Raw genomic sequence first — 18389 nt, forward strand, 5'->3', positions numbered from 1 at the left:
CGGGATTCAGCAAGTCAATAATGAGAGAAAAACCCAAGGTCTTGAGATTGTTCTGTGAGATTCGGGACTTTGGATACCCTATGGTGTTGCGCAGGGGTACGTTTCTTTGAATGCAGGGGTTAGCCCAACCGCCGTTCTATCCAATTCCGGTGTCAGCTTTCATTGTTCAGGAACGGAGCTCCACGAGGATTTCCGGTCCTATTGTTTCTGAGCCGCTTAATATTGTTCTTCCATCTGCACGGACATATTGTTTATGACAGTCAAACTTCTGGGTTCTCGACGTCTAGAGCAACAGGACCATATACACGTAACATAATCAAAGGGGCGGAATGTCTGTCCCAGCGGTCTAGTATATATAGATAAGAATCTATTACCCCCGTCTCGGTTTCTCGGAATCTTCCTTTACCGACAGTTCATCGTCGGTCGAAGAACCAAGTGCTCCGTTTCCCACTCGACTCCTGCTGGAGACTGGCTACCGTCGGGACGGATCCAGACCCGTTCGCGCCGGTCACACCTCCTCCACGCAGCGGCTTCGCAATGCGGGATCCACCGAGACTGAATCCCCCCGCTCCATCAATCGACGTTCCCAGTCCCCTGGTTGAGCCCTGCTTGGCAGCTTCCAGTCTCTCTTTGACCGCCGTCAACTGGGCCTCGAATCTGCACGCTTTGTTAGCACCGCGAGGAATATCAATCTCACCACACTGGGACAGCATACCGATGGTTGGCCGCAGTCAATTTTTCCTGACTCTCCTGGAGCAGGCTCTCCAAGCTGGCGATCCGTTCGTTCCGTGCAATGAGCTTGCGCTCGGCAATGGCAACTTCCTTCTTCAGGCTGCTGTTCTGTTCAACCAGCTGGCGTTGCACATGAGTAAGCTGCTCCAGGTTGCGCTCCAAGAATGCCATTTTCTTCTGCTGTGCCCGGTTGTTGGACGATTTCAACACGTTGTTGTACTGCTCGCGCGTCTCGTCCAGGGAGATCTCCAGCTCCACAACCCGTTCGCAGCGGTTTTGTAGGTCCCGCATCAGTGACTTCTTCATTTGATCAAACTCGGCGATCTGCTGCTGCAAGGTCTTGCCGTTCACAGTTGCTCCGGCACCGTTGGCCTGTGCATTGGACAGCGACGCCCGCAATTGAGCCAGCTCCTCATCTTTACGGGCCAACTCCGCTTTCATATCAGCGATAGACTTGGCGTCCGCATCTCGGCGACTGATGTAGAGTTGTTCTAGACGCTGCCGGATCTCCTCAGCGTCGGCTTCGCCCAAGTTCCGCTGCAATACATCTTCGTAGTCTTTCTCCAACTGCTCCACTCTGCGCTGGAGCTCTGCTCGCTGGCTGTCCCGCAGCTCATCGACCTCACTCCGGTCACTCATTGTCAATTCGGCCTGGCGAACAAACCCTTGCGTTTCCAGAAGGCTGGCCCGCAGCTCGGAAAATTCATCGGGGGCGACAGCCTCACCAGCAGAGGCCGTCTTGTGCAGCGAATCCACCCGTTCGATGAGCCGCTGAATCTTGCGCTCGTTATCCGAAAATACGTTAACTCCAAGATCAAAGCCAGCCATCATCTTGGCCATTCGCTCCGCTTTCTTCCTATCCTTCTCATCCAACGCTGCACTCGTCTCCTTAGCTTTCATACGGGCGTCCAAGAGCTGCTGCTTCACCTCGTCCAGCTCTGCAGTGAGCTCCGAGTTGGCTTCCTTCAAACTGTCGATGGTGATGCTAGCTTCTTTGCTCTCGAACGAGACTTTCTCCAACTGCATGCGCAACTCGTTGACCTCCGTCTGAAGCTTCTCGTTATCTTTTCCGGTCTTAGACGCAGTCTCCTTCAAGGACTTGAGCTCGTCCTTGGACTCTTGCAGGCTACGCTCGATATTCGAGATGTACGTTTCCTTCTCCGTGAGTTGATCCTGCAGTTCATTTTCCCGTCGCAGGAATTCTTCCCGCTCGTCCTTCTCCAGCGCAATTGTCGGCGTGCCGGCACGCTCACCCATTCTCGACTCGGGCCGGCTGACCGGCGTTTCCGCACGCGATGCTTCAGACTGCCAGCGAGACGGCGTTCCCGGGCGCGTCTGCTTTGTGCCAACTGCTACCTCGCGAGGCGGCACCCATCGCTCCTTGGGCACTGTTTCGCCGCTACGCCACAACTGCAACTCGCCTTCTAGTGAAGTTATATAGTTCTCGAACGATGTAGCTTGCGCTTGAGCCTTTCGCAAGAGTTGCTTGAGCTCGGCAGGACTGAGTTCGGCATTGATCTTTGCCTTGTTCTTGATTGCCTTGGCTCGAACACCGAATCGTAGCGTTGAGAGGGTCTCTGCGTCGTTGTAACTGCTGGGCGAGCAATTGATGATCAGCGTTGTGCGGGAGTTCCCTCCCAGGGATTCCTGGAGAATCCGAGTAAGTTTCGAGTCTCGGTACGGAATATGCGTCGATTTGCCATCGGTCAGAGCGTTGATAACCATGCCAAGGGCACTTAGACTCTTGTTGATCTTCTTCGCTTCTTCAAGAGTCTGCCCACTGGCACCGGTCTTCCCAACTTTCTCGCTACCGGCCAAATCAACCAAGAACAACTGCCCGCTCTTGGCGGATCCGGTCTCGACATTTTTCTGAGTGATGGTGATGACGAAGATGGAGTGCGAGCGGGACGATTCCTGGTTCATGTTTGTGGCGGCGACGGCCCGGGCCTGTCCACCACGCCGCATCACTTCGTAAACTTCCTGAACGCTCGACACATAAATCTCCAACAAGCCCTTGACGTAGACGCCACGTGATTTCTCCTCGTGGACAGGGAGATTGTCATGCTGCGGCACCAGCAAATCTCGAATCCGCTCCATGTAGATCTCCATGTAGCTTACTCGGACGGTGTACTCGATGTTGCTTGGACTGGCCAAAATGGAGGCAAACATCTGCTCGACAATCCGCGGAATGATGCCCTTGCCCTCCTCGTCCTCGATATCCGTCCCCATCATCGTATACGATTTACCGGCGCCCGTTTGACCGTATGCGAAGACCGTGCCATTGTAGCCGTTCAGGATGTCGTCCACCGTCGGTCGTATCGAATACTCGAAGATGTCCTTCTGTTTCGAGTCCATGCGAAACACTCGGTCAAAGGTAAAGGTCCCCGACCCTTCCTTAGACTGCCGCCTTTGTTCTTAGCTCGGCTACAGGGAGCGAAATGCTCGCGGGGGAGGTCTCACGTTGATGTGGCACGTGTCATCGCCATGGAACTCCACGATGGTCTCTCCTCCAGAGGCCAGCTCCACCTTGTTTTGCGGTCGAAACCGCGCGACGACTAGATCGGGATCAGCATTGAGCCAGGCAACGGTTCACAGTGGTTGGTTTTGGTACCTTTGATGTTGCTGGAATTTGAACTGCGATGAGTTAGCGACAGACGACCTACACCGGATAGTCGAGCGAAAAACGTACGACATGATGATAGCTGCTCAAGCCTGCAGGCAGCGACTCTGTACGATACGAGGATCCCGCTCCTGATATGCAACACCGCGTAAAGGGATATGCCCCTGTAACAATCGGTCGACCTGAATCGACCGAGTACCGCCCTCGTTCTAGCACTACACTTGAACAGAGAGCTCGACCGTATCAAAGGAATCGGACTGGTAGGAGTCTATCGGTATCGTGTTGTCCCCCCAAAAACGAACCAAAACAAGAATCGGACGGCTCGCCGCCAAAAGCACCGCACAAGGAGACGCTGGAAAACGGCGGGGCCAGGGAGTGGGAGTAATCAAGTCACGGCATAAGGGGGCCGTGATCTGATGCGACGAAGATACAACCAAAATGACACGAAGAGAACAGGATTTAGAGAGAGTTTGATCAGCAGGTCAATATGAATCTACCCAATACACTCCAGAGTGTTTTACCCTGTATCGATGCCGGCAAAATCTGGCGTCAATTGGCCTGATTAAGTAAACACGTTTGATTCGTGACAAGAAGGGTGGAGATTCTTGGCACTAAGGCACACGTGCTTCAGATCAAGTTTCAGCCATTTGACAGGGCACGGGCTGGTTGCTATGATTTTTTTATTTTTTGAGCTTGATCGCCGCTCGAGATGATACAGAAATCTAGGAAGAATGCAACTGTCAAACTACGGAGCAGCATTACCCAAACACATGGCCCGAACGAAACGTCAAGTCGAACGCTGAAGGATCGAATCAATGTTTGTTTGGATGATATCCACAAACGAAAGAATCAAAACAACAAAACCAGAACAAATCTCAAATCATCGCGCCGAATGATCACGCCATAACACCGCGCTGTGCAGGGAACGAAAACCCAATCAAACTGTCTAAAACACATGCAAATGCGTCCAAGACAGCATGACGGAGGAAAACGAGGAAATCAGACAAAATTAAGAGCGTGCACAACGAGCCCTCAAAAGTCGGAAAACCCCAGCCTTAGTCCTCCCAGCTCTTCTCGACGGTTTCGCGCACACGCTTGATATACTCGCGCCGGTTTTCCTTGTACAGGTTCGACGCCTCCACGTTCGCTGGTGAGGAAGTGTTTGGATCGTTCAGTAGACTGCGCCGAGGATTAGCACGTGACCAACCGTCCGTCGAGGGTTTTGTCGCCTACCTCTGAATGCTGGTCAGGATTGCCGCCACGTCATACGTCGGACTCCAGCGGTTCTGCAGAATATCGAGACAGAGTTCCCCAGTGCCGTAAACGTTGGGGTGGAACATTTGGCTGATGAACTTAACCTGGGGGGGTTTGTTCGGGTACTGTTCCTCGAAGTGCATTACGAGCCGAAAGGTACCATCCTCAAAGGGAGTGTCGGCAGGACCGATGATGACGGCGTTCCTGAAGTGCGGAGGTTAGCATCGAGTGGCGACGTTTCGCTTTCCTCTTGATTCCTTTTGAGCCGTACCAAGTCATGACATTGTCCGCAACAGGAGATGCCGAAACACCTGCCGGTGGATCCGTCTGCATGCGCTATTGAAGTGGTCAGCACGTGTCGACAAATACCAGAGAGCCACGAGGAACGGAAGAAAGAGGTGCGTTGTAAAAGGACTACTGACCTTGAAATCGCGCATCAGACGACGGCGGGCGGAGGTGGACATCGCGCTGGCAAGAGCTATCCGGAGTGTGTCTAGCGAGCCGCAAGTATTGTATCAAAGAGATCAACGTAAAATGGCGAATCTAAGTCGCGATGACTGGGAGCAAAAGACCACAGACACGCCCGAAGATGAGATGGATAGAGGTCAGAGACCGCCTGCTGTGCACGACGATGACTCTGCACGAAGAGCCAATCATGTGGCGCAGAATCCGATAGAACACACGTGACCTCATAGCGGGAGAACCTTGTCAAATGGAGAAAAGTGGCGTTTGCCGTGTTTGCATTCCATACAAACACGATTACAAACACAACAAACAGTCGGCCTCAGCGATCACATGCATGTTGAGCCTGCTCTCTTCTCGAGGTTTTTGATCAACAACAAACTGAAATAACGGCAGTTAATTGTACCTGCCACGTTCAGGACGCTATATTTACCTATTGGGAGCAACTTAAAGAGTATATAAATAATGACAAGTCGATCGTTTTATGTCAACCGTACTTCGCAATGTTGTCCGAACTCGGTGGCGGAAAACCGCGGGCCAAATACCTCGGCGATTGAAAGACCGGCCATTGTCGGCGACTCGGCGAAGCAAATACAACCACTGTTTATTTCTGCCTCAACACTCTCCTTTCCTGATGATTATTGCTGCTACTCTTGTTTGTTTCGAGGGACATAGGCTCATCATGCAAGCTCCACGAGCTCTTGGCCGTCTGGCCGTGCAGGCTGGTTTCCTGCCCCGACGAACCTTCAGCACAACGAGAACACTGGCAAAGGAGACAAGAGACGCATATATCTTGAGCGCCGCACGGACTCCGACAGCAAAGGTATGTTCGAGAGCGTGATTGGCATGCGATTGTGAACCCGATCCTAACTGAACTGTTGTGATAATCTAGTTCAATGGTTCCTTTGCCTCGGTCCCTGCGCCCCAACTAGGCGCCGTGGCTATCAAGTCCGCGATCGAAAAGTCCAACGTTCCAGTCGAGAAGATCACCGATGTTTACATGGGCCAAGTCCTGCAGGGTGGTGCGGGACAGTCACCTGCCCGGCAAGCGGCAATCCTCGCCGGGTTGTCCAACACGGTCGAAGCCATCACGATAAACAAGGTATGCGCGTCCGGGCTCAAGGCCGTCGTATTCGCCGCGCAGAACATCCAGCTGGGACTTGCAGAGGCCCAAGTGGCAGGAGGCATGGAGAACATGAGTCGCGTGCCCTACTACCTCCCTCGGTCTAGCCAACTTCCACCGTTTGGCAATGTCAATTTGGAAGATGGCCTGATCAAGGACGGTCTGTGGGATGTCTACAATCAGATCCACATGGGCGTGTGCGCCGAGAAGACCGCTGCGAAATACAACATCAGCCGGGAGGAGCAGGATGACTATGCTATCCGCTCGTACCAGCGCGCCCAGCAGGCCTGGGCCGAGAACAAATTCGCCGACGAAATCGCACCGGTGACCGTCAAGGGCAAGAAGGGCGACACGACGATCACGCGCGACGAGGGCTTTGAGGATCTGCGCGTTGACAAGCTCCGCGCGCTCAAGCCGGCGTTTGTCCGTGACGGAACGGGCACCGTTACCGCCGGCAACGCCTCGACCATGAATGACGGCGCATCGGCGCTGGTCCTGGCCAGCCGTGAGCTCGCTCAGCAATACGGCAGCGGCAGCCGCGTGCTGGCACGCATCGTCGCGTCGGCCGATGCCGCGATCGATCCCGTCGACTTCCCCGTGGCGCCGGCCAAGGCCGTACCCATCGCGCTGGAACGGGCCGGCATCACCAAGGACCAGGTTGCCGTGTGGGAATTCAACGAGGCCTTTGCCGCAGTCATCAAGGCCAACGAGAAGATTCTCGGCCTCGAGAACGCGCGCGTCAACCCTCTCGGCGGCGCCATTTCCCTGGGGCATGCGCTCGGCAGCTCCGGGTCGCGAATCTTGACGACCCTCCTGCATCAGCTGCACCCGGGCGAGTACGGTGTTGCGGCGATCTGCAACGGAGGAGGCGCGGCTACGGCGGTGGTTGTGCAGAGGTTGGCAAAGGTTGAATAAAGCAAATCCGTATCAACGTTCATGTCACGTCCCCTTAGGTAACTCCTCAACGACTTATGCAATCATAGTGTTCTCAAATAATTATGTACAAGAAAGTTGTCCCCCGAAACTAAGTTTTTGAGTATCAACAAATACAAGAAGTGAATCGACTGCGATGCCATGCGATGTAGGGTCAACGGATGTACGACGAACCCTTTACGCCCGTCCCACACCAGCATCGCCCCTCGCCTTCGCGCTCAACCTGCACCACCACGTCAAGGTTCTTTTCCCGGAGATAGGAAACCGTGCGTCTGCGCACGTCTTCCAGGTCGGCGGTGCGGCTGGCGATGATATGGATCACGCCCAGGATCTCTGACGACTTGCTGTGGGCGTGATGACTGTCATGGTCATGGCTATGATGGTGGTGACGATGGTGACGATCATGATGATGGTGGTGATGGTGGTGGTGATGGTGGTGATGGTCATGGCTCGCCGTGTCATCAAGCCAAAACTTGGGCACCGTGTAGCCGACGACGCCATTCAGGTTACTTACTCCGCCGAGTGTCTCACGAAGATGGTACTCGACATCCGCCGGGATGGTCAGCAGCAACGATTGTGCGGTACTGCTCACGAGCGGGACGGCGGAAACGAAAATCAGAATGGCAATGATACACGAGGCGAGAGGGTCAAACCCGGACCAGCCGTAGTAATGGACGAGAATAGTTGAGATGACCACCGCGACGGATCCAAGGGTGTCGGCGAGGATGTGCAAGAAGATTCCATGCATATTCTCGTTGCCATGGTCGTGGGTGTGCTCGTGGCCGCCGTGGCCGTGGCTATGGCCGTGGTCAAAGGCCACGATTCCAACCAGGTTCACGGCCAATCCGGCAATGCTCACGATCAACAGCTCCTGGATGCGGCGCATCTCCACGCCCGATATCAACCGCTCAATGGCCTCGTAGACAATCTCCACGCTAATAATCATCAAGAACACCCCATTCGCAAAACCTGAGAGCTTGTCCACTTTGCCGTATCCGTAGGGGAAGCGAGCGCTCGGGGGCCATTTACTCATCACAGCAGCGGAAAGTCCCACGACGAGCGCGATACAGTCGAAGAACATGTGTATACTATCACTGAGGAGACCCAGTGATCCGGTGAGAAAGCCGTACATGAGCTGAACTAGCATGAACGAGAAATTCAGCCTGTCGTACGGGTTAGTTCAGACATGGTCAACCTAGATAAGTCATCAACAACGTACGTCATAAAGTAGAAAATCCGCCGCGAGTCATCCTCTATCAGAATAGAGTGCAGGATCGGAACCGACTCGCCATAGCGAAGGAGGAATCTTGTCACCGCGGATAGTTCATCGCGATGGTGACGTGACTCCCTCGTTTGGGGACTATCCAAAATGGCCGCGAGATACCCGAGCACGGCGACAACGGTCCATGCGAAACGGGAAAAGCGACTGCTCTCGGCATGCGGTATCGCGCTGCAGAGAATGACAGAGGCAGATGCAGCGACGAAGCCGAATTTCCGGCGGGTGTGTAGAGCCGCTGGAGAAGAGACGGCTAGAGACATTCCGAAGAAACTCACAGTGAGTAAAGTTAGAAGAAGGCTGGATATGCCTGGTCTCGTTTCACTCGAAGGGGACAGCACAAGGGCTAGGATTGCCAGAACACCTCCGGAAAGCAACGTCGTTTGGACATCCTCTGGGGAGGCAACCAAAGGATTGCTTGTGAGAGCAGCTATGAACTTCGAAGCCGGAGCAATGCCTGGCTGCGCAAAAGCCGCATCACCTGAAGTCGGGTAAGGTGGGCGAACGGCAAAGATCGAGAGCAGCAACGCAAGAAATCCAAATAACGATCGTGAATCGATCAAACGACCATATCCTGCCAACTGCAAAATAATCAACAACAACAGGACCAACATGGACGCCTTCTTCTCTCTCAGGCGTTGCTGCGGCTTCCCATTTGCTCCCCGGCGCTCGGCCAAGCTGGGGATACCAGCCGCCCCTGCCAAAGCAAGGGCTAGAGCGACTACGGGCCCGCCGACAGCTATTCCGGCGTAGATTGGCAGTGCCAGCGATACAACGCGTAGAGCGCATATTCGAAATGAAGCCACGTTCGGTTGGACGCTGGGCAATGGTTGACTGGCACGTCGTCGGTGAACCAACGCGAGCACGCCCATAGAAAGCAACGTCATTGACACAAGAACCAATGTCCTCCACCACAGGTAGTCTGATCCTGCTTGCTGCGCGTCCGTCGTAGAAAGCTCCGATTCTAACTGCTCAGACGCCGTGTGGAGGCGCATGTACCAAGATAGCGCCACCCATGGCAATGCCATGACTCCTCCCGCGACTATCTCTTCACTAGAACTAGATTTAGAGGAACTCTGTGATGCGCATTGTGTGGCATGTAACAGTCCCATACCTTGCAGGACGCGTGCGATCCACGGACTGGAGTGGTGTCGCATAGGCATCGACCCCCGCGTCTTTCCAGGAGCGCATCTGCGACTCTGTGTGCCCATTCGGGATCACCTCGAGACCCGATATCGAATGCGCGCGATTATGACTATGTGCATGATTGTGGCCATAGCTGATACTGTTCGTCAGGGCATGGCTGTGGCCATGCCTTGACGAACCCGAAGGCGGGAGTGAATGCGAATGGCCATGGCCATGCAACTCCGGTCCAGGCCCCTCTAGAGCACCCTGCTCTTCCTCCACCGGTGCGCCGTTGTTCCAGATCCCTGCATCTTTGATCTGATCATGCCGCTCATGTTCGTTTGGCAGCGTCGACGGCTTGTCCGTGGATGGTGGAGCTTGGTACCCCGACCGTGCATGGCCTCGAGGATTGCGTCGACTGTGGCTGAGCGATTGCGACGGAATATCCGCGACGGTGAAGGATGACGCGGACATCGCTTCGACGGAGAGGGACCTCCCCTTGACCGCGGAGCAACAGGGTTTGGGCGCTGTCAGGAGTACCGAGGCATCGGGCCGACCGGCGGTGCGGGAGCTCTAATTGATCCGGGCCAAGTTATCGCAGACTAAATTTTCAGAGAAACCCCGTTCAATCACTCGAATAGCACTACTGAAATGTCCTGATAGTAGCTTCACCACCAGCCAAAAACGGTCTAATTTGCTCATTATGCTGTGCGATTTCTTAGCCTGAAGGATTCGGCTGGATCTTGTATCCAAGCTCCAATAATGCTTGGGTCGATCAATCTGTCCTCTTAGTTCCGTCGATTCGCGTCGGACTTTGGGTAACTAAGTCCTGTTGGATCTTGAGACTAAAGCCGCTTCAGCTTGAAATCAAAAAGACCACCACGACCATGATAGATCTGGTGTTTGGATGATGACTGTTTTTTGAATTGTAATACGTTTCACAGGTATAAGGGCTATCCCTCTCGAATTCCATGTCCCTCCGCATCATCCTCCAGCGCCTCCTCCGTCTCATCCTCCCGCTATCCATCGCATCGACCATCTACCTCTACCTATACCCCGTCTTCCACGGCTGCGCCTTTCCGCTGCCCAGAGGCGGCGGCCCCATTAACAGCGATGGGTCGCGCCTGGGCGCAACGATAGCGTCGTACCCGCTCGTGAACACACTCTTCCAACACCTGGGCTTTGTCTCGGAACAAAGCTCACTGGAGCCCGAACCTGCCATCTTTCGGCTACTGGTCCTTGCGGATCCGCAAATCGAAGGGGATACCTCGCTTCCGGCGAAAGAAGATGAGTTTATTCCAAGGCTGGAGAGGCATTGGCGCAGGATTGTGGCTGCTTGGAAGGGGGAGGTCAGTGCAGAAGAAGAACAAAGGGAGCGGGAGGAGACAGACATACCAATCGTCAATGCTCTGGAGTCCATCCTGGGAGTTGACGACGCAGACGGAGCGCCGGAGGCGAGAGTCTCTGCCATAAGGTTTTCGTTCATCTCCACAATTGCATCGGCCCTGCGCACCATCGTCCTGGATGACCTCCCGTCCGCTGTGCAGGCCGCGCGGAAAAGGCTCGATCTTCTTGGGAACGATTTTTACCTGGCTCACATCTATCGCACCCTCGGATGGTGGTCGCGTCCAACGCATGTGGCCGTGCTCGGCGACTTGATCGGCAGTCAATGGGTGACGGACGCCGAGTTCGAGCGCCGCGGCTGGCGATACTGGCACCGCGTGTTCCGGGGCGGAGAGAAGGTCAGCGACAAGATCACCAGCAGAGCAGATCAGGGCAATCTGACTCTGCAGAGGTACAATTCCTCCTGGTCTAGAAAGATCATCAATATTGCCGGCAACCATGACATCGGGTATGCGGGGGATGTTTCAGCTGCTCGGCTGGAGCGGTTTGAACGTGTCTTTGGACAACCAAACTGGGACATTCGCTTCCGGCATCCTCCGCGCCATGGAGACGGCGGCGACATCCAGCCCACCATCCACATCGTTACGCTCAACGACCTCGTTTTGGACGGCCCTGCTCTGGACGACGACATCTTGACCGGCAGCTACAACTTCATCAACGATGTCATCCTGCACCGCTCACACCCCGTTGAAGACCGAACCTCCTTCACCCTCTTGCTGACCCACGTCCCGCTGTATAAGCCCGAAGGAGTCTGTGTCGACGGCCCGCACTTCGCGTACTGGGAGTTCGACGACGAGTGGCAGCCAGAGAACCCGCGGTTTCACAAGGACGGACTGCGCGAGCAGAACCATCTCAGCAAGTACGTGTCCGCCAACAGTATCCTCCAAGCTCTCTTCGGGATGCGCCCGAACCGCGAGAATGGCCGGGGCCGCAACGGGTTGATTCTGACGGGCCACGACCATGAAGGGTGCGACGTAGTCCACTCGCTACCTCTGCCTCAAGAAGAAGAACAAGAAGAAGGCGAAACAAGAAGCAAGAAAGGCCCCGTCTTTCCTTGGGCGGCAATCAAGACTCCTCTTTATCGTCATCAGAACCGCTCGGCCTTCGAGCCAGCACTCCGCGAGATCACCCTCCGCTCAATGATGGGTGAGTACGGCGGAAACGCGGGACTGTTATCGCTCTGGTTTGATTTTGACGCCGAAACCCCGGAGTGGAAGTACGAAATCCAAACGTGCCGGGCGGGCGTGCAGCACATTTGGTGGGCGGTCCATGTGGTAGACTTTCTTACCTTGATGGGCTCGGTCTTTGTGGTTGTATTATCAATATATGAGGGCGCTGCCCGGACCGAAGCGAAGAAGACCATCGATAGAGTAAAAAAAGAACACCTATGATAGAGGTAGCTTGTACATACGTCCTAAATCCTGAAGAGACACCTTGTACATGCCATTCATTCGAATAACTACCGGTGGTGGACATAGAAGTAGGACTAAAAAAAAAAAAAAAAAAAGTCAATCATTCAATCATTCAAGTCTAAGAATAGGACTGTAACATCAACCAGACTCGACCATGACACCGGCGCCAGATGCAGTGCTTACGGGGATCACAATTCAAATCTTGGGGCATGAGAAATGCAAGTTCGGATTCATGAACAAAAGAAAAAAAAAAAAAAAAACGGAAAAATGGAAATTGCCTGCAATTGCCACAGAAGAGCAACCTGCTTGGTTGTCCCGATTCCTCAAACTTCCCACGAGGTGGGTGTGATCTGGTATATGGAACGAATATAGGATCAATTGATGCCACCCATTGAACTTTTTCCTTTCCTGTCTTCCGGATGATGCCCATGCACAGCCATACCATGTCGTGATGCAATCGTAACAAAACGAACAAGATCGATCAATGCAGATTTAAAGCGAAACCTCAAATAGATACGAAAAATCACTTTAGAGCGTTCAGCCCATAGAAGCCATCACGTCATCAACGACAGCTTCCTCATCCGACGTTGTATCATTTGCTGCTTGGCCCCTGTCTCGGGGTTCGCGGGCGCTACCACTTGCTTCGGCTGTCGGAGTGTCTATGTACGGCTGTCTCTCGGACATCTCATCGTTGCGTTGTGCTGGTGCCAGTGAGGATGTCTGTGATTGAGACTCCGTTCGAGCGATCATATCGTTGAGCAACTCCCTGCTCTTCCTGAATTCTTCCTCAGCCTTTCGTCGCTCCTCTTCTGCTCGTCGACATGTGCCATCTTCTTCCCGCAATTTCTGGCAGTTCGGACAAAGATAGTTCGCCTCGCAGTACGAGCATGTGCATGGTGGATTCTTTGCAATGCAGTCCTGACACACATGAATCGAGCAACTTGTGCATTCTCGGAGCACGCTCGTGCAACGCTGGCGTTGGTCACCAACAGGTCGATATTGCGGGCAAAAGAAGGATTGGCAACCCTGCCAGCGGGGTGCGCCAGTAGACGCGTCATAGTACACGGAAGACCGTGATGACGCTCGTGAGAGCAGCGAATTCGTCGGCGATGCACTCCGTTTGCCTGCCGTTGTGCCCTCAGAGACTTCGCGCATGGATCCATCCAACTCTCTCTCGACCGGAGCCTCCATCGTGTTCTCCAAATCGCTGCTAGAGGCCGACGGGGAACCCTGACGCACACTTTCCAGTCCTTCGTCGAGAGCTACCGACCGCAATCTGACAGGAGTCGACGCCCGCGGAGCTGCTGCGCTGGAAGCCTTGTTCTGTAAAGACATTTTCTCAATGGTAAGGTCGCGATATCCACAAATCCGCAACCGTAACCCCCGCAAGTCGTGCTCGATGCAGAGGGGTTTCGAACAACTCTTGCAATGCACCTTCCACTGCGGCGAGTTATGGCAGTCCTTGCACAGATTGCGCGGACAATTCGATACTGGTCGGTCCGGCGGCCCCAGCAACCAACGCATCATTTCCAGATGCCCGGTCTCCAGGGAGTAATCAGGCCGCTCCGGATTACCATATGCGTATTTCGGGAAGTTCTTATTCCAGTCGTTGTCAGTGAACTCCGGGTCCTCGTAACCTTTGCCGCGAGGTAGAGGAACTGCCCGGATCTGGTCCACATCCGATGTTGCCGTTCCGATGCTGATTCCACCGCCACCCGAAAATAAAGGCTCCGTACAACACCAGCGAAACTCAAGGTTCGGCTGCTGATCACGACCCATCGGGTTATCTTGGGGATTGGTCTCCAAATCTGCTTGCAAGGAGACAGGGTCCTGCATCACACATGGATTCACGGTAACACCTGGGGCCCACCACCACAGAAATTGGGATGCCGCGCTTTCCCATTGAGACGTTGACGGAGCGGGCTGCTTGAGGTAGGGTCGATCAAATGCACAGCTGGCACAAAGCGTCTTGCGACAACCCACACAATGCATAGAGACGCTGCACTGCTCACACCTCTCCGGGATGTCTGCGAAGCATTGATCGCATTTGACATTTTCAACAAATACCCGATGGCTCCGACGTAAGTGAGTTGGGACCGTCTTCCCCTCATCACGACTTCCTTGCTCCCCGACGCCTAACGGCTCGCCCTGATAAGCTACTTCATGTTCCCAGAGTTTAGCCCGATTGGCGCTGTGCCCACGGGCGTCTACCTCCTCATTACTCGACGGCCCGAGCCAATTTCGAGACCTCCAGAGACGATCGAATACAACCCATACCTCTGGCGCGCCATGCGGCACCCGCATTGACACATACCCACGTCGACGGAAACACCGACCGGCTGGAGTGGGACACCATGCTGTGTCAGTCCAGATTCCTAGCGTATGACATAGCAAAACAAGCTCATGAGTCGGTTCAGAGTCAGAATCCCGACGAAGGAGAGAAGAGGTTAGGTAAGGTCGGCGGCGATGATGACGGCATCGGTACGTGTAGAGACTTTTCAGGGCAAGTTTTCTCTTCGCCGACGTGTTGTCAGATTGCCGATTTTGATCAGCATCATTTTGAAGACTGAACAGAGTCAAGTAAGGAACGATGTGATATTTGAGTGAGACGTTCTTGCATCCCCGGACGGAGAGATGCTCTAATGTCTCTCGTCTCGTATGAAGGACGGTAGAGATGAGAATTTGACCAGAAACAGCTGTGTTGTCCAACTCCAGGCTTTTCAAGCAGGGACTAATCGGCATCACTACCATCATCAAAAGCTGGTCCAGGGCATATGGACGAGACTGCCGGTTGGCAGCGGGATCCCGACTGCCCGTGAGCAACGGCCGGGGTTGGGAACCTGAGAGGAAAAGAAGGCGGAAAGAAAGGTATTTCCACGCAGTCGGATAAGACTGGAGGAAACGGCGGAGATACGAGGAGGTGTGGTAAAGCTGGAAAAGGGTGTCAGTGGGAATCTGGAGGAGAAGCGACTCGAAGATGGGGGCATGGGTGGAAATGACTCGTTCGAACGTCGAAAGAGGACGTTCCGACCGGAGCGGTGCTACATCCTTCGTTGAGGTGTCCATTGGAGAGCTGAGAAGCCCAGTACCAGCGTTCCAACGACGGTCTTGCTGCGGTTCGAACTTCACTGTGTTAACTAGAGACATGGCGATGACGATACCTCGCAATCATCCGGTTCCGAGGCGAGCATGAGATGCCGAGATTCGCTTGTTAGCATCATCAGGGAGCAGGCACGCAATAGATGTGCGCCGATATCAGTGGAACGGCAGGGTATCGACCCGACGGCGGGCTGGGGAGGATCATGAAGAATGAGACTTGAGCCTGAGCTGTCCAGGATCAACTGCGGCTGATCACGGATTAGGCAATTATCATGTGATAAGCAACTAACCTATTCTAGCCGCTTTTGTCAAGTTAGTCAGGCGGATGGATGGATTAAATTAATATTTAAACTGGATTAGGAAGGAATCTTGAGCATCTTGATTACAAAAGCACGCTAAGACGAATGAGAGAGTGCCTAAGGCCTCCGACCAACTGGCCGTCCTTTGAGGTCTTCCATTGAGTCACACTCAGTCACAAGTTCACAATACACATAAAGACACTCCTGTATGACTCAAGGATTGGCCGTCGTTGGTTCGATGCGCTCGTATGATATTCATGATCCAATCTATCTAAATGGACTGCAATGAAATCGCGTTCCTTCGCAAAAGGCAGAACTTGAGGCAGGAGGCCGGGAGAGGAACCTGGATGGCGCGTCACACGTCATCAATCAGTTGTTGGTATCTCAGGTTCAAAACCATCAGACTTTCGGTATCAGCCGCGACGCTCCACTGTGGATCGGTGAAGTGGATTGCTGAGGACAATTGCCTCGTCAGCTGAAATCTTGGTCTGTCCTCTCAGCAGGAGCGTCGAAGTGACCAAGGCACAGAGAGCGGGCTACATTCCAGTTGACAACAGAGCGGGTTCGACGGTAATCGCGTAAATGCAGTCTTCAGGTGCTGTAATCGTATGCCGGAGAAGTCGGATCAAGTCCGACCATGTCCTCATTGACATGCCATTATTCCGGCCATGGCATGGCAAGTCCACCTTTCGAAACGGTTCAGGAATTGCACATCGCCCTTGGACAAGTGGTTCAGTGGCAGGTGCATATTGAATCTGAGTTTTTCATGCCTTGTTCGTAGACGACGACACATCCGATGGACGATGTCACCAACCTGCAGGAACCCGTGTGGCCAGGATCGTAGTTTGCTAGCGCCGCTCAGTCGAATCACCCACAGTGTATCCCCTGGCAATTCCCTTGCGTCCTTCTACAATAATTGTGCTGTCCTTCCGTTCGTCCTCTTCGTACTCAATCTGAAAATCACTCCCCAATCCCTTCCATGTGCGCTGAGTCCGCAGGAATTCCGCTCCTGGCGAGACGGTTCCACCAACTTTTGCCAAATCCCCCTTGGCCCGTTTGGTGAGTGCATTACTACTCTTGGAACCTTCTCCTGTGGAAGAACCAGACGCGAAGTTGTGCATCGGACGTGAATTTGTGACATACCGTCCCGTCCGCAGGTTGAACTCTGGAGGCATCGACTCAGAATCAGAGGACTGGCTGTCATTCTCAGGATTGCTTCTGGTCGCATTGGAATCCGCAGGAACACTGGTGCCGTTAGGATTTTCTGCGTCGAGAATTTTCTGGTAGTCACTCTCCCATGCACCTGTCCATATTCGCTTATCGTCGGGCTGAAGGGCAAGCTCCAGTTCAAAAGGTGTGATAATCGGCTTCCAAAAATCCTTGCTGTCCACCAGAGAACTCTCCCAACAACCAATCACGACCCAGCCGTCAATTTCGCTAAAGTTGGCCACTTTGGCAGCATTGAGCTTGCCTACCACAAACATGTAGCTCTTCTTCCCAGCGGCAGCGATCTTGGCCTTCACGTGATCGACGATATGCAGATAATTCTTGACACTCAGGGTGTTGATCAGAATTCCGAAAACCCCTGCGGTGCTCAGTGATGTCAAAGTCGCGTATCGACGTCGTAAAAGTGCACCCGTGAATTGCTGCAGGGATTTGACAGGTCCATTATTGCTGATTGGATCTGTAGGGTATACATGAATGCCAGCGACCCGAGAAGTTAACGTGAGAAGCAGCGCCGTTGGCGGGTCGGATATGTGAAACAACTGCCATTCATTCAAGGACTGGGGTTCTTTTTGCACCGATTCTGGCACTGTCCGGTTCGGGATGGGTGAGGAAGGGTCTCGCACCACAGTAGTGGCAAATAGATTCGAATAACCGGCTCGTACCAAGTGATCATAGACCGCAGGCAGCTGCCCCGAATAAGTTACATCGGCAGTTATTATCACCTTGGTCGCTCGATCTGGGTAGGTATCCTGGAATGTTTTGATCACAGGCTCCAGCTCCAAAGGCCTGCAAGTGAAGACATAAATCACAGGCAACCTGGCCGTAGGTGACAGGCAAGCTCGTCCATAATGGACTACAACATCAGCATTGACGTGTTCTGCAGCAATCTCATCAACACAGCAGGAACCGTATGATGTGTCTGCGAGTATGAAGAGCTTTGGGACAGGATCTTCTTCCCCATTCTGTTCCAATCTCAATTGAGACATTGAACCATTCAAATCAGCCGTTGTAGATTTGGCAGCATCACCATCGCTCTCAACTTGCTTTCTCTCCAGGCTTCGAGCAAGTAGCTGGTATACTCGAGGTGCATCCGGCAGCATTTCATCCGGAAACTGGAGCGCAATACGTTTCCATCGCCCCTGGCGAATCTCCTTCAGGGTCCGTTCAATATCATAGATGATGGACAGCTCCTCATCGGATTTGGTTTGAGTGGGCTCTGCGACAGGTTCGGTGGCATCGAATAAGCGAGACTCAGGAGTCGAAAGCATCGGGGCGGTCTCCATTCTTCGTAGATTATTCGGTGTTTCTCTTCTTCAGACTATTGCAACATGTGTCTGCGAAAAATTTTGAATACAGGCGCAGCGCCTGAGCGAAGGTTAGATTTTGACGAAATGGTCAGTTCCCCGCTGCCTCGCTGACAATC

At 53.6% G+C, this 18389-nt stretch overlaps 7 protein-coding genes across 7 annotated transcripts; 2 read left to right on the top strand and 5 right to left on the bottom strand.

Annotated features, from left to right (window-relative positions):
* Window positions 1-413: 413 nt before the first annotated feature.
* Window positions 414-3426, bottom strand: VTN31DRAFT_2887 (uncharacterized protein; the record flags this gene model as incomplete). Its single annotated transcript, XM_069403104.1, has 5 exons — window positions 414-657; window positions 716-3132; window positions 3193-3287; window positions 3344-3366; window positions 3422-3426. The coding sequence occupies 5 exons, from the start codon at window positions 3424-3426 to the stop codon at window positions 414-416; spliced, it is 2784 nt and encodes a 927-aa protein (XP_069262320.1).
* A 981-nt stretch (window positions 3427-4407) lies between these two features.
* On the bottom strand, window positions 4408-5070 carry VTN31DRAFT_2888 (uncharacterized protein; the record flags this gene model as incomplete). The annotated part of the gene is made up of 4 exons (XM_069403105.1): window positions 4408-4531; window positions 4586-4810; window positions 4878-4942; window positions 5029-5070. 4 exons carry the CDS (start codon window positions 5068-5070, stop codon window positions 4408-4410), a joined length of 456 nt encoding a protein of 151 aa, XP_069262321.1.
* Window positions 5071-5750: 680 nt separating this feature from the next.
* On the top strand, window positions 5751-7106 carry VTN31DRAFT_2889 (uncharacterized protein; the record flags this gene model as incomplete). The annotated part of the gene is made up of 2 exons (XM_069403106.1): window positions 5751-5891; window positions 5961-7106. 2 exons carry the CDS (start codon window positions 5751-5753, stop codon window positions 7104-7106), a joined length of 1287 nt encoding a protein of 428 aa, XP_069262322.1.
* A 172-nt stretch (window positions 7107-7278) lies between these two features.
* VTN31DRAFT_2890 (uncharacterized protein) lies at window positions 7279-9999 on the bottom strand (the record flags this gene model as incomplete). Its single annotated transcript, XM_069403108.1, has 3 exons — window positions 7279-8287; window positions 8344-9453; window positions 9515-9999. The coding sequence occupies 3 exons, from the start codon at window positions 9997-9999 to the stop codon at window positions 7279-7281; spliced, it is 2604 nt and encodes an 867-aa protein (XP_069262323.1).
* A 497-nt stretch (window positions 10000-10496) lies between these two features.
* On the top strand, window positions 10497-12320 carry VTN31DRAFT_2891 (uncharacterized protein; the record flags this gene model as incomplete). The annotated part of the gene is made up of 1 exon (XM_069403109.1): window positions 10497-12320. One exon carries the CDS (start codon window positions 10497-10499, stop codon window positions 12318-12320), a length of 1824 nt encoding a protein of 607 aa, XP_069262324.1.
* A 558-nt stretch (window positions 12321-12878) lies between these two features.
* On the bottom strand, window positions 12879-15488 carry VTN31DRAFT_2892 (uncharacterized protein; the record flags this gene model as incomplete). Its single annotated transcript, XM_069403110.1, has 1 exon — window positions 12879-15488. One exon carries the CDS (start codon window positions 15486-15488, stop codon window positions 12879-12881), a length of 2610 nt encoding a protein of 869 aa, XP_069262325.1.
* Window positions 15489-16587: 1099 nt separating this feature from the next.
* VTN31DRAFT_2893 (uncharacterized protein) lies at window positions 16588-18249 on the bottom strand (the record flags this gene model as incomplete). The annotated part of the gene is made up of 1 exon (XM_069403111.1): window positions 16588-18249. One exon carries the CDS (start codon window positions 18247-18249, stop codon window positions 16588-16590), a length of 1662 nt encoding a protein of 553 aa, XP_069262326.1.
* Between the last annotated feature and the right edge of the window lie 140 nt (window positions 18250-18389).

This window comes from Thermomyces dupontii (assembly GCF_041956625.1).
Source record: "Thermomyces dupontii strain NRRL 2155 unplaced genomic scaffold VTN31scaffold_2, whole genome shotgun sequence".
Lineage (NCBI taxonomy): Eukaryota > Fungi > Ascomycota > Eurotiomycetes > Eurotiales > Trichocomaceae > Thermomyces > Thermomyces dupontii.